Source organism: Lucilia cuprina, chromosome 3 (assembly GCF_022045245.1).
Source record: "Lucilia cuprina isolate Lc7/37 chromosome 3, ASM2204524v1, whole genome shotgun sequence".
NCBI lineage: Eukaryota > Metazoa > Arthropoda > Insecta > Diptera > Calliphoridae > Lucilia > Lucilia cuprina.
The window spans coordinates 29,211,320-29,226,821 of NC_060951.1; the positions used below are offsets into that span (position 1 = coordinate 29,211,320).

Below are 15,502 nucleotides of genomic sequence, written 5' to 3' on the forward strand. Positions count from 1 at the left end.
TAACTTAAATTTGAAAAATATTTCAAATTATAGTCAATTATATGCTAAAATCTAAACTATAAACTCTATTCAAGATAACAGTCGATATTGTAGTCAAAACTATAGTTATATACTCCTATGGCAAATAGAAGTGAAATTGTTGCTCCCTTAAAGGGAACATTACTATCGTGAACTTGTCTGTGAACAATTCATTCACAATAGTTGATTTTGTATGCAACAGCTGTACAATGTTTACAAAATTCCATCAACAAATTTTACAAAAGGACAAATTTTTCACGACAAAAAAGTTAGTAAACGATAAAAGTGAAAAGGGAATATATTTCACATGAAATGTCGATTGCCCAGAGGGCTTATAGTATACTTAGGACAGATAATAGTCAAGACTTTAGGCAAAACTATAGAACAGACTAATGTCGAGACTGTAGTCAAAACTATAGAACATATTATACTAAAAAGTATAAACTATAGTATAAATATAGCACGGACATTAGTCAAGATATAGTACAGACTATAGTGAGGATATAGTACATGATATAGTCAAAATATAGTCTATACTATAGTCAAGTCTATTGTTCAGAATATAGTCAAAACTATAGTATAGACTACGAGACTATAGAACAAACTACAGACGAAACTATAGTACAGACTATAGTCTAGACTATAGACAAGACTATAGTGCATACTATAATCAGGACAAACTTTATTATCAAGACTATAGTACAGACAAAGTTGACAAAATAGTACATATCATAGTCGAGACAATAGTATTGAATATAGTCGATACTATAGCACAAACTATAGCCTTTACTTTAGTCAACATTATAGTATTTACTATAATAATAGTCAAGAGTATAGTATAAACTGTAGACAAGACTATAGTACAGATTTTAGTCGAGACTATAGAATAGATTGTAGTCAAGACTGTAGTACAGACTATAGTCGTGTCTAGAGTACAAACAATAGTCGTGATTGTATTACATACTATAGTAAACATTATAAATATAGTACAGACAATAGTCAAGATATGTAATACTATAGTCAAAATATAGTCAATACTATAGTACAGAATATAGATATATACAGAAGAAACTATAGTGCAGACTGTTGTCAAGTCTATAGTGCATAGTACAGTCTTGACAACATATAGTTAACAAAATAGTACAGATCATAGTTGATACAATAGTACTGACTATAGTCGATACTAGTCAAGACTTTAGTATTTACTATTAATAATAGTCAAGCCCAAAGTACAGACTATAGTCTAGACTATACTATAGTACAGACTTTAGTCAAGAGAAGACTTTGGTCAAGACTATAGAACAGATTGTAGTCAAGACTATAATACAGACTATAGTCGTGAATAGAGTACAGACTATAATCGTGCCTAGAGTACAAACAATAGTCGTGACTATAGTACAGATTACAATCGTGCCCAAAGTACAGTTCAGACTATAGTTAACACTATAATTAAGACTGTAGTCAAGACTTTACTTCAAGCTTTAGTTCAGACTATTGTTCAGTACAGAGTATAGTCGTGCCCAAAGTACATACTATAAGTTCAGACTATAATTAAGACTGTAGTCAAGACTTTACTTCAAGCTTTATAGTCGTGCCCAAAGTACATACTATAAGTTCTGACTATAATTAAGACTGCAGTCAAGACTTTACTTCAAGCTTTAGTTCAAACTATTGTTCAGACTTAAAACAAATAAAAATTAAACAAAAACAAAACTTTTATAAAAAAAAATTTTCAATCAATAGTAAATTGTTTGTATGTATAAGTTTGTTATACTCTGTAAGCAGCTCTCAAGTTTGGTTTTATTTGGTATTTGGAAACAATTTGCAAAAATTTTCAAAATTAAATTCTATTTTTTTAAGTTTATAAAATAAAATAGCTCTAAAACTATGAATTCAAATAGTTTAAAAACTTAACGAAAATGTTAAAAATTTGTATGTATTTCGGAAAGTTTAAGAACAAAAATAGATTATCAAAATATTAAAAAAAAATACTGAAACCTATTTCGAAACTTTATATTTTTTGTCTAGAAAGTTATAGAAATTTTTTATTCGAATTGAAATCTGTTTAAAATTTTAAAAACTTTTAGAAAGTTAAGTTTTGTTTTTGTGAAATTGGCAAATTTGAATAATTTTATAAAAGGTGACAAAATTATTAACATCAAAACATAAGAATAACATTTGCTATAAAAAAAAATTGTAAATTCAACAATAAATGTTAAGATTATTGTTAAAAAGACCAAATAAAACAATAAAATCACAACACTTAGCAAGTTTATATAAAGTACATTTTATTAAAATGATTCTCTAAAACTTTGCTTATAGAAGACTTTGTAATAAGACACAGTTATCTTGACATGTTTATTTACTATAAGACGTTTTGTTTAAATTATTTTCTTTAATATTTTGGCAGTTGATATTTTGTTCCAAATAAAATTACTTCAAATGTAAAGCAACTTTAACGAACAGATAAGTAAGAAAACCTAACCTAAAAATTATTGTAAAACTTGTAAAAACAATTGAAATTTAAAATCACAAATCTTTTAAATGTTCTAACAATTACTAATTTAAATGAATTTCCCATAAATTTTACTAATTTGCAAGTGTGTTGTTAAAGTCTTGATCTGGCAACTTAATGAAATTATGATGAAACTTTCTAAAGAACTGAAAGTTTTATCTTACTTGCACAGAAAACGTTATATAATAACTTTTAAAAAAGCAGAATCTTTGAAAAACTTAAATGTTTACTATATAGCCTTGTCTTAACTCTATGTATTGGTCCTTGCTTTTTTGCTAAACAGTTGATTCCAAAGAGTTTCAGCTTCACTTGTCTATTATGTATAACATGAATAGATAACAATTGTTAAAAATAGATTCCAAAGAATATTTTGATGAATCTTTTTAAAAAGGAAATCTTTGTTGAAATGTTTTAAAACTTTCTCAACCTTTAAATGTTGTCAAACTGAATCTATTAACAAACTGTTATTAAAAAGCGATCGTTTAGAGAACTCGCTATTGCTTTCGTTTATTTATCATTGAGGCATCCATTTTGTTAATTTGGTTTTCTTTTCAGTTTCTTTCTGGAGAAACAAAGCCTTGAATTTTAGAAGAATATAAACATAATTAAGTTCTTCTTAATCGGAAGAAACAGATGTTAGTATTTTTCATTCCTTATACATTTTTCCAGGTTCTTTTTTAAACACTGAGAAATATAAGGTTTTATTTCAATTATTGAGTCTTACATATACGATCAATTATAAAGTGAACAAGATTTGACTTTAAACTGATAATCTATTCTAAAGACGAAACTTTAGTTTGTCAGTCACGAACAGACATGAACATAGCAGAGACTACAGTGTAAACAATAGTTGCGTTTTAAGAGAAGACAAGACTATATCTGGACCTACATATGTAACTGTAGTACGGACAGCAATCTGAATTATATTTCAAATCAAAGATACTATTTTCTAGACAGTAGTCAAGATGATAAGTAATTCTTACTGTAGTCTAGCCTGTAGTCTTTATTACAGTCGAGTCTATAGTTCAAATTATTGTCCAGACTATAGTTTAGACTATAATTCATTCTACTGCCCAGATTATAATTGATACTATTGTTTATAATATATATATATATATATATATATATATATATATATATATATATATATATATATATATATATATAATATATATATATATATATATATATATATATATATATATATATATATATATATATATATATATATATATTATATATATATATATATATATATATATATATATATATATATATATATATATATATATATATATATATATATATAGTTAAAACCAAATAATAGTTAACTATTTTCCGGACTATAATTCGGATTAATGTCGAGACTATAGTTCAGACTTTAGTTCAAACTTTCATTCTACTGCCCAGATTATAATTGATACTATTGTTCATATATATAGTTAAAACAAAAAATAGTTAACATTATTCCGGAATATAGTTAGGATTTAAGTTGAGACTAGAGTTCAGACTTTAGTTCAAACTATAGTCCAGAATTTAGTTTAAAATACAGTCATGATTTTAGAATATATTTTAGAATATAGTTCAGGCTATAGTTAAGACTACAGTTTGTACTTTAGTTCAGACTTTTGATAAGACTATAGTCTAGAGTATAGTTTAGACTATAGTGTAGTATACAGTTCAGACTATAAATAAGACTATAGATCAGCCTATAGTTCAGCATAAAGGTCAGACTATAGTTGAGTATATAGTCAGTCTAGACTATACTTCAGAGACATTTTATAGTTTAGAGACAGATCAGACTTTATTCTTGTAGTGAAGACTACAGTTCATACCTTAGTTCAAACTTTAGTTAAGACTATAGTCTAGAGTATAGTTTAGACTATAGTAAGGACTTTAATTTAGACTATAGTTCAGACAACAGTTCCGACTATAGATCAGACTGTAGATCAGACTATAGTTCAGTATATTGTTCAGCTTATAGTTGAGTATATAGTCAGACTAGACTATAGTTCAGAGAAAGTTTAAAGCTTAGAAACATATCAGACTTTATTCTAGTTTATAATTCAGATAGTTCAAACAATATTCAAAACTTTACATACGATTACAGTCAAAATAATAGAGTAAACTAGTTACAAAAAGGGGAACTTTATAATACACAAATGGCAACATTAGTTTTAAAATAAAAATATGATAATTTTGTCGCTTTTTTAAATATTTTTGTCAGCATTTAAACAAAAACTTTTTAAACAAATATTGGAAAATTATATAAAACTAATAACTTAACAAATATAACTAAACTCTAGTCAAAATGACAAATATTTCTAAATTAATAAATTTTACAAAAAAAAAAAAAAAAAAAAAAAAAAAACGTTCAGTTCTTCTCCCAGCATTACTCCTAAAAAGGTTTATACATCAAGAGTAGTGTAATACCTTTTTAACATTTGTGTGTTCTGTTTGTAATATTTGTTTATAATTTAAATATTTAATAGTAAACAAAAAACATTTTATTAGTGTTTACAATATTTAATAATTAATAATTTTCTGTTATAACTTTTCAACATAAATCCTTTTGTTTTTTTCTTTGTTAAATTACTTTTTTTCTTTTAATTTCGTTTTTAATTTGTTTTCCATAGAGTATTTACTTTGTTATGTGTATATTAAATGTACATATTTATTACAGATATGTTTGCTTTTTTTAAATTTTTTTGTTTAATTTATATTATTAAAAACAAAAACACTTAACAGTTTATGTTGAAAATAGGCCCCTATGTAAAATATTTTATTTACTATTAAAAAAAAAATAAAACAAAATATATATACAACAAATAGAAAATTTGTAATAATATATATAATAAATATATATAAATATACAAAACAGCAACAAATAAATTATAGTAGTAAAAGTATTTTGTAAGTAACTACTATAATTTAAATAATTTACAAAACAAATTTAAATATTATTCAAAAAAAAAAAAAAAAGAAAAGAAACTAATTTTCAAAATTTATATTCAAATTAAAAAACTAATTTTTTTGTTTTATTAGAAATTTTTATAAAAAATATGCAAACTTTTGCTAAATATTTTAACAACTCTAAAGCAAAAGTAACTTTGTATAGTTAAAATTATTATTATTATAAAAAACGTCAAGAAAAATTCTATAATTTGGTTTATTTTAGTTTTGTATAAAAGTTATTTACTTATAAAAACAATTCAAAATTCAAGCTTTTCTTTTATATTAAAACAATTAAACAAAAACAAGAATTATTATATTCTTAGTATTTAGAATATATCTTTAAAATTAAATACTAAAGTAACTGTATATAGTTATTATAAAAAAAAATTACAAAAAAAAACACAAGAAATATTTTTAATAATTAAAACAAAATTACAAACTTTTTGATAAATAAAGGTTTGTGTTTTTGTTATAATTAGTAACAATTTATACAAGAAAAACTTGTTATTTTAACAAAGTTTTTGAAAAGTTTAAAACTTTGTTAAAATAACCACCATATGTTTACTATATTAAAGTCTTAATTAGTTTCTATGTTTTGTTATGTAATGAATCAGCTGATTTGTTTTACAAACACTTATGCCAGTTTTTTTTACTTGTCATTGAGTTTTTGTATGAAAAAAAACACAAATTAGCTGATACGTTACTTAACGCTACGTATAAACTAACTCTGCCTTAAGGTTGGCCACACTTTACAACTTTTGTTTTTCTTTTAGTTGTTTTGTTTGTCTATTTCTTTTTTAGTTTTATCTTTAAATTTTATAAAATATAAACAATTTTCATTAGAAAAGTATAAATTTTAGAGAGAAATTTAAACTAAAGTATAATTTCTTCTTAAAAATTTAACAAACAACAAATAAACAATTATGAAATTATAAAAAAATATATTAAAATAATAAATTTAATTTAAAATCAAACTTTAGTTTAACAAATTTAAAAAAAATGATCCCTGAAGAAAATGCATTAAAATAACAATAAAAAAACTAAAAATTGAAATCTTAACAAAGTTTTAAATTACATAATCTTGAAAAAAAAACTTTTTATTTCAATATAAAGTTCAAAAACTTTAAGAGATCTTTACTAGATTATACAATTTTTTTGATTTTAAAACAAAATACCTTTCTTGAACACTTTCATTTGAAACTTTTTTTGTTTTGTTATAAATGATTTCAATTTTTATGTTTTCTTTTCATTTTGCAGTTTTCATCATTAAGCAATATTTTTAAAAAAGCATTTTTAAACATTAATTAATACAAATATAAATTTAATTTAATTTAGTTTTCAAATTTTATTTAAGCAAAAAAAATGCTTTTAAAATATTGCTTTAAAGGGATAGAAAATATTTTAATAATGCAAATTTAGTTTTTAATTAAAAGACATTACTTGTAAGATGTTAAAACTTGTAAGAAAATGTTGCCCTTTTTTGGCATTTTGCATTTTAATGGGGCCCTGACTAGGGACAAAAAGTTCAAAAGCAATTTTTTTGCAATTCTTACAACACTAGCTCTGAAAAGTTTTGCCCTTTATTTGCCCTCTTTACTTGATATTAATACTTTTAAGAGAATGTTGCCCTTCTTTGGCATTTTGCATTTCAATGTGGCCTTGACTAGGAGCAAAAAGTTTAAAAGCAATTTTTTGCAATTCTTACAGCATTAGCTCTGAAAAGTTTTGCCCTTTATTTACCTTATTTATTGGACATTGATACTTTTGCCCTTCTTTGGCGTTTTGTGTTTCAATGTTTTTAATTTTTAAACATTCTTTGAAAAATAACAAACATTAGATAAGAAATCGATCACTTCTGCTCTTTAATTTATAAATTTTGTATTACGGCTTAAAAAATGTTGCCCTTTTTCGCTTTGTTTAAAATGGAAACTTGTTATTTAGAAAAAAAGTTGCCCTATATTTGTCTTTCACATTGATACCATTAAAAATGTTGCTTTTGTACTCTTATCCGTATTTTTTTTACAGGAAACTTTATTTTATCAAAACATCAATGTGTTACGGGAAGAAGTAAAACAACTAAAAATGTTGCATTTGATCTTTTCTCTTAATCAGAAGACTTTCTTTTGTAAAAGTATCAATAAGGAGGCAAAAATTTGCCTTTCAAATTGATACTATTAAACATGTTGCTTTTGTACACTTCTCCTTTCTTCTTTAACAGGAAACTTCCTTTTATCAAAACATCAATTAATGGCAATCTTAAGAGGGCAATTTTGAATCACTGAAAGAAGAAAGACAACTAAAAATGTTGCATTTTTTCATCTTTTCTCTTAATCAGATGACTTTCTTTTGTGAAAGTATCAAAAAAGAGGCAAACATTTTCTTTATATTTGTTCTTTCCTAAAAATTATAATATTAAGTATGACTGGAAGAAAAAAAAACAACTAAAAATGTTGCCTTTGCATCTCTCCCCTGCATACATTGACTTAAACCTTAAAGAGGAAACAATCTTTGAAAATAATATAGATCAAGGTATAAGAAGGTTGCTGTTTTTTTTATTAATTTCATTTTAGAGGGCAATTTTGTATCAGGAGAAACTCCAACTCAAAATGTTGCCTTTGCACCTTTTTCCCACTTTGAGTAGTAAGCAATCATTTACAAAAGTATCATTTAAATGGAAAGAATCAATCTTTGAAAGTAATATAAATCAAGGTGTAAGAAGGTTGCTGTTTTTTTATTACTTTCTTTTTGCAGGACAATTTTGTATGATCAGTAAAAAACCTCCACTAAAAATGTTGCTTTTGCACCTTTTGTCTTTCTTTCATTACTTAAGTTGGACTTGGAATTTTGAATAGAAAACCTTAGTATTTGAAAGTATCAATCGAGGGAAAAGAAGTTTGCTTCTTTTTGTCAATTTCTAAAAGTGGCAACTTTAATTAGAAAAATTAAACCTTTAATTTTTCTAACTAAAAATGTTGCCTTTGCACTTTTTCACCTGACTTTTTGAACTTGGAGTTTTAAATGAAAAACATAAGTACATAAAAGTATCAATCGCCAATTTCAATTGTCAATTTCTAAAAGTCTCAAACTTTAATGAGTTTAAATTTGTCTAACTAAAAATGTTGCCTTTGCACTTTTTCATCTGACTTCTTGAAGTTGGAATTTTAAAACATTAGTATAAAAAAGTATCAAGCAAGGAATTGCCTTTTTGTCAATTGTGCCAACTTTAAAAGTGTTTAAATTTGTCTAACAGCAACCAACTAAAAATGTTGCCTTTGCACTTTTTCACCATAAGTTTTTTTACAACTTACAAGTTTGTGTTTAAATTTAAAACAAATTTTCTTTAAAAAACAAAATTGTTAATATGAAAACTTTTAACTATAAATAAGTTGAAATTTTTGGTATTTGAAAAATTAAATGAGTCTTTTTTTTCTTTTTAATTATAAACTTTAAAATATTATTATTTTGTATATATTTAATTTTTTAATTTAAAAACAAATATTATACTATTTAAACAAATTTAACTTAATGCCCGCCCCTCTCTAAAAAAACAAACCCATAGAAAAAGAAAACCATTAATTAAACATTGTAAACAAACCTGCTCCCTTTTTAAAGTAAATATTAAATAATTAAATTAATTAATAATTAAAGAAACTAAACTAAAAAAACAAATAAACTAAATAAAATAGCAAAGTTAAATAAATAATTAAAATTTAAAAACAAAAACAGAATAAAATTAAACAAAACAATTTAAAATGGAAAAAAAATATAAGAAAATTAAATAGTTTTTGTTTAAAAGGAAATAAACAATAAAGAAGAAAGAAAGAAGAAAGCAAAAAGAAACATTAAAGGGGAACATTTTCGTTTAGAGTTTGGATTTTATTAAAAAATGTTGATTTTTTGAAAAGTTTAAAATTTTTTTTTAAATTTTCTTTAAAATTTTTTTCTTATTTATTGTTTATTTTCACTTTTAAAAGTGTAAATTATCTATTTAACAATTACATACAAAAAACCCAAATTAATTGTTCATATTTAAATTTAAAAGAAAGTAGTTTTAATAGTTCTATGATTTAATTAAAATTTAAACAAAAGCAATTTGTAAAAAAACTTTAAAATTTCTACAAATTGTCATAAATTATAATAATAATAAATAATTATTATAAACAAAAATTAGTGCTTAATAACAAAATATCTAAAACATTATTTCATTTGAGAAAATTTTCATTTAAAATTTAAATAAAAAAATTTTATTATTTGTTTATTTTTTTTAATTTACTTTAAAACTAATAGACAAGGATATGAAAATTTGTTTAAAAAATATCCTTGTCAAATTATAAAAACAACAAAAAAAGAAAACAAAAACAAATTATAAAGCACTTAAAACTTTAAAATATGTAAATGTAAATGACTCTTAAAACAAACATAAAACTAATATTTTAAAATAACAATTAAAATTTGTTTATATATAAAAAGTAACACACATTGTGTGTCACACAACAAGAAAGAGTCTTAAATAATATTAAAAAAAAGAAAACTTTATTATTTAAATAGTAAAAACAAAAAAAAAAACGATAAAAAATAAAACAAAAAATTTAAAAATTTTAAAAAAATCTACAAAAAAAAATACCATAGTAAATAAGTAACAGCAAACAAAAAAACAACAAAACAAACAACTGGTCGACACAACTAACAAAAAAAAAAGTAATAAAAAAATGAATTTAAAAAAAATGGCAAAACATAACCTTAAAAAAACCTAAATTTTTCCCCACTAAAATTTGCTAATTTAGATTCTTCTAGAAAAAAGCATAAACAAACAAGAGGTATTTGTGCCTTTTTTAACAAAAATAAAAAAATTTGTGGAAAAACTGGAAAAATTTAAAACAAAAAAATAAAAAAATCTAAATTAACTAAAAATTTTTGGCTTAAAACCCCAAAAAAACGCTGGTTAATTAAAAAAAATCTTAAAAAATTTAACCTCCAAAAACTTGCTTGCTAAAAAAAACATTGGCAACACCCCATCACATCAGCCATTTTAAAAAAAGTAAACAAAAACAAGCAGGTTATAATAAACAAATTTCCTCCTTTCCTTTTAAACTTTTGTTGTTTGTTTTATCCCCCACCACCCAAAAAAAAAACCAAAATCTTTAAAATTCCATAAACCAACTTCTTATTATTATAATTTTATTAAACAAAAAACTACTATATTATTTAATTATTTTGTTAAAATTTTATTTCAAAACTTAATGTAAATTGTTGTTTCTTTAATATAAAACAAAAATTGAAACTCAATCTATATTAATAATTATAATAATACAACAACATAAATTGTAATAAAAACATAAACAAAACTCTTACATTAAACACAAATTACCAAAACAAAAAAAAAGAATAACAAGAAAACAAACAAACAAACAAAAAAAATCATTGATAAAAAACCACCAAATATCAAAAAAGAAAAAAATAATAATGATTGAAAGAATTGGAAATAAAGTTTAAAAATTTCACATATTTCTTAAATGTAAAAGTTGGAAAAAATTAAAAAAAAAATAAATTTCAACCACATTTTAAGAATGTTGCGAAAAAAAACAAAAACAAAAAAATCAATGTGTTTTATTTCGAAAAGGAAATTCTTTATTACAGGGTTTCAGATTGGGTATGTTATATTGCTAACGACATACATACATACTAAAACCATATACCGCCAAACATGTGTTCTATGTCTAATTCTTCTTCTATGCATGATTTAAGACTAATTTGCCTAAGGACAGATAATAACGACATAGCTCCCATAGATTCCGTGTCTTGTAACTTGCTGTGTCATGTGGTAGATTAGTTCACATTGTCTTATATTTATCCGTTTTCTGATTTGTTGACCTTTCCTCATTATCTGCCATTATACGGTCTACATACATAATTAACGTCATACTGCAAAGTTTTTTCCTCCTTTGGGCATTCTGGACATCAATGTGAGTTATTGTGCCAAAAAACGGTCTAAATAGCTCTTATAGACACCGTGTCTTGTAACTTCCTGTGTCATGTGGTAGATTAGTTTGCCTTGTCTTATATTTAACCCTTTTCTGATGAGTTGAACTTCCCATATTATCTGCCATTCTAAAGTTTTTTATTACTCTTTCATTATGGCTTATTTCTTCTTTGTCGTCTATGCCCTGGTAATAACGATGCATTCTTATGCCCTGGTAAGAATGCATCATTCTTACTAGGGTATTAAGAACTGCTGTTGTCCTTTGTAGTTTCAATTAGTTTCTTATTATTTCGACAGCTTCGTCTACGTAAAGTTTAACCTCATTCAATTGGCTTGCTCTGACATGAATAGTGATGTCGTTCTCGAATTCAACCAAGGTCTATTCGTGGGAACGAGTATTTCCAGTTCACGCTAAATCAATTGCAATTATTCGCACCGAAACGACTCTGAGTTCAATGAACAACTATCAACTCTTTCACACCGACTGTACACTTGTCACTGCTACAATAGCAGCGGCAGGTTCCCACGACAATTGGATCTTTACTTCGGAACGACCCGCGGCCAAAGATTGTCAACCCAGCGACAGCTGTATCAAATGAAACCGAAACAACAACTGTATCCAATATTTGTTTTGTTCGTTCACGCGTAAACGGCTGGACCGATTTTCTTCAAATTTGGAACAAAGTTAGATCTATACTTCTATCTATAAATTAGTACTTTTGATAGTAAATAACGAGTTTTTTAAGAGGGAAATTGAGAACGAAAGGGGTGCTACATTATAAGCATTTGTATCAAGAAGAAAAAACGGTCAACAATAGGGTTAGGTTAGGTTGATAGGAGGATGTATACTACATTAAATCCGAAGAAATACACCTAGGCAGCTGCCGGGCCTGTTGTGCGATCCTATTGTGAAAAAAGTTTACTGAATGAATTATTTTCCAGTGTTCAGAAACTCTGTTTCCTGAACGTAATTTCTAAGTATCTTCCAATCAGAGTTAGTCAGAAATGTTATTTTCGGAATAACATCACTTTTAAGATACTTGGATATAAATTCGAAGAATGCCTGGCAGTGGCAAAGTAAGTGCTCCAGAGTTTCACTGTCCTCTCCACATGTTCTACATTCGCCTGAATCCGCTCGTCCAATTTTGCATAGATGTGCTCGTAATCCTGAGTGTCTACTCAGATTACGTATCATCATACTAACTTCACGATGTAAACCTTACCTCTGGGAGAGTATTCAGGTAAAGCTTTCTTACAATCAATACGGTTTTAGATTTAGTTGATATCGCCTTCTGGCTGTCGGTAAATATATTATGCGCTGTGGGCGCCATATTTGTTCTAATCCAATTTATATAACAATAGTTTTGTGTTTTATCCAATGTTCGTCGGCCGACCGCGTTTCCCTTTTACTGTTTTCAGAAAGAAAAAACACCTTAAGATGTTACTTATAGATAGACATAAGAGATACAATACTCTAAGATACTACTTATAGGACCACAGATCCCTGCTATACCCTATCAATATTCTTCTTTACGGACTAACTTCTATCGAATTGTTACTCTGAGCATATATCACAAAGGACAAAATAGTGCAAGTTTCTCCAATTTAACAATTCCATAAGCTCGTCCACATTACAATCCTTCAAAAACTGTACCTTATACACTACGGTGCAAGAAGTCAGGAGCAAAACAACTTTTAGAGAAGAGTATTAATACCTTCAGACTCCACACTGTCCCTGAAATAGTGACCATTTCTCCAAAACTAAAAATAGTGCAAGTTTCTTCAATTTAACAATTCCATAAACTCGTCCACATCATAATCATTCAAAAGCTGTCTCTCATGCATCGTAGTGCATGAAGACAGTCAGGAGCAAACCAGCTTCTAGAGAAGAATGTTTATTCATACTCCTCGCTGACCCCGTGACCATCTGTAATGAACATCTATACAACTGTAACGTTAAAAAGGTATTGGAATTAATTTGGCGAGAGTTTTCCTATAGCCAGCAGGCAAATAAGTCAATATGTTGAATCTGGTATGTGAGAGAGCCACAAAGGTATACTTCTCTTTTTGGCTACAATATACAATTGTGCATTTTTCGAATGTATTTAGAGGAATGTAAAAAAATTCGAAGGGGACATTGAAACTCTAAGGCCCTTTTCCCAGTCATTCAGACACTTTCGTCAAAATTAAATCCAAATATCAGAATGTATAAGCCTGAGTTTAGTATGATGGTACATATTTATAGTGGATGCATAGGTTTACGGTTACAACAATACACAATTGCGCGAATGGATATAAACTCAGGCAGATCACGAGGAGCTGGCATTAAAATACTGAAACTTTGGTCTTAAATTCCATTCATAGATCTCTATAAAAGTTATTTCCAACAAAATTTTTCATAAAATTGAGCAATGATGTAAAGATGGTACCGGCTGTAAGGAAAAAAAATTGGAAATAGTATCATAGAATGAACTAAATTTTAGGTGGTAACTTCATTTTAGCACCACCATAGTATCATCACCCTAACATTGTCTCATCAATTTCAACTTATTTAAGTTCCAAACAGGGGAAAAATCACTTTTTACAATAACATTTAAATGATACCCCCCTAATATTTATAAGTTTACTCTCAATATGGTAGAGAGGCGCGTGTATCTTATGGCAATACACACAAATAGAGATCTATGATCAATGAATGGAATTTTTTATTAATTAAACACATACTTACTAATCGATTATCTATTTAACAAAAACCAACAACAAATCGCAATAATTGTTTATATATCGTCACCGCAGTTTAGTATTTTGAAAAAACTGTGTCAAAAATCATAAAAGGTACATGGAATAGTACTAAATTAATGACATCACCTTTAAAATAAACCTTGTAAAAACAATCATAAGAAAGCATCTTCAAAATTACTTTTGGGGGAAAATAAGTAGTTACATTTACAAAACATTTATTTCGAATATTTTGTTACAAAAACAATACTTTTTTATCTCCGAAAAATCTTAAATACAACTAAAAATAAAACAGTTACCATTGCTTCAAAAAAAACGTTAAAAGCTACAAAATGTTAATAGTTCGAAAGGAACCAGCCCATAGTTATAACCATAGAGTTCCCTCCCTAATCTTTTTTGCCATAAGTCATCACAACACCGGTAACTAAAGCGGCTACAGTGAAACCTTGCGCTAAAATACGTGCTCTCATCATCATCTGTGACATTTTACGATTGCCTGTACGGAAATTATAGAGGCCAAAACCCAAGGCACTGGCGGTGGCAAGACAACCTGTTCATTAAGAATTAGAAACACGCAATAGCAATTAATTTGTTTCATATATTTAATGTAAATTTTATTTTTTCTTATATAATTTGCAAAATACGACTTACCTATGGGCACTAAGGGATTTTCCTTAATTTTACGCATCATTTTTTCTTTTGTTGATTCGGGAAACACTGGCCCAGATTCTTGGCGCATTTGTATCCAATCGAGATCTTCATTGGGTAAATTTACCTGTTGTGGAGCCATTGTGTATTTTAGTGGTTTATTATTATTGTTGCAACAAAACAAGTTTTTTTTGAGGTAAAAATAATAATACGACCGGCAAAGACTGGTGCCGACAAACTATAACGGCAAAGGCGTTTGTTTCTATGAATTACGGCGGCGGCTTAAAATTAACGGTAAGCCGGCAAAGTTTTTAGCTTATAGCGTTCATACAACCATGGTATGTGTGTTACTTCAAACACTAAGTGTTTGTAGCAAACACGAGATACGAAAAATACATTGCTGTTTGACAAACCAAAGTTTCCTAGGTCGTCAAACCAATGTATAAATCTGTTTGAAGGAAAAATTCTGCAATTTTATATAACAATATGACATTTTATACAAAAAATTAATGAAAATCTAAAATTTATAAATCATTAAAATACGAAAATGTAAGAGGTCAAAGTTAAATAGAAGTAACATTTTATTTTTAATGAATTCTCATGTTTTAGAGATTTTTTTAATTTTACATATTTTTGTTTTTCAAAAG

The 15,502-nt window shown here is 26.4% G+C and overlaps 1 protein-coding gene across 1 annotated transcript; it reads right to left on the bottom strand.

Annotated features, from left to right (window-relative positions):
* Positions 1 to 14,408: 14,408 nt before the first annotated feature.
* On the bottom strand, positions 14,409 to 15,101 carry LOC111679478 (HIG1 domain family member 2A, mitochondrial). Its single transcript, XM_023441053.2, has 2 exons — positions 14,859 to 15,101; positions 14,409 to 14,757 (listed from the first exon to the last, which is right to left on the bottom strand). The coding sequence occupies exons 1-2, from the start codon at positions 14,995 to 14,997 to the stop codon at positions 14,594 to 14,596; spliced, it is 303 nt and encodes a 100-aa protein (XP_023296821.1). The 5' UTR covers positions 14,998 to 15,101; the 3' UTR covers positions 14,409 to 14,593.
* Between the last annotated feature and the right edge of the window lie 401 nt (positions 15,102 to 15,502).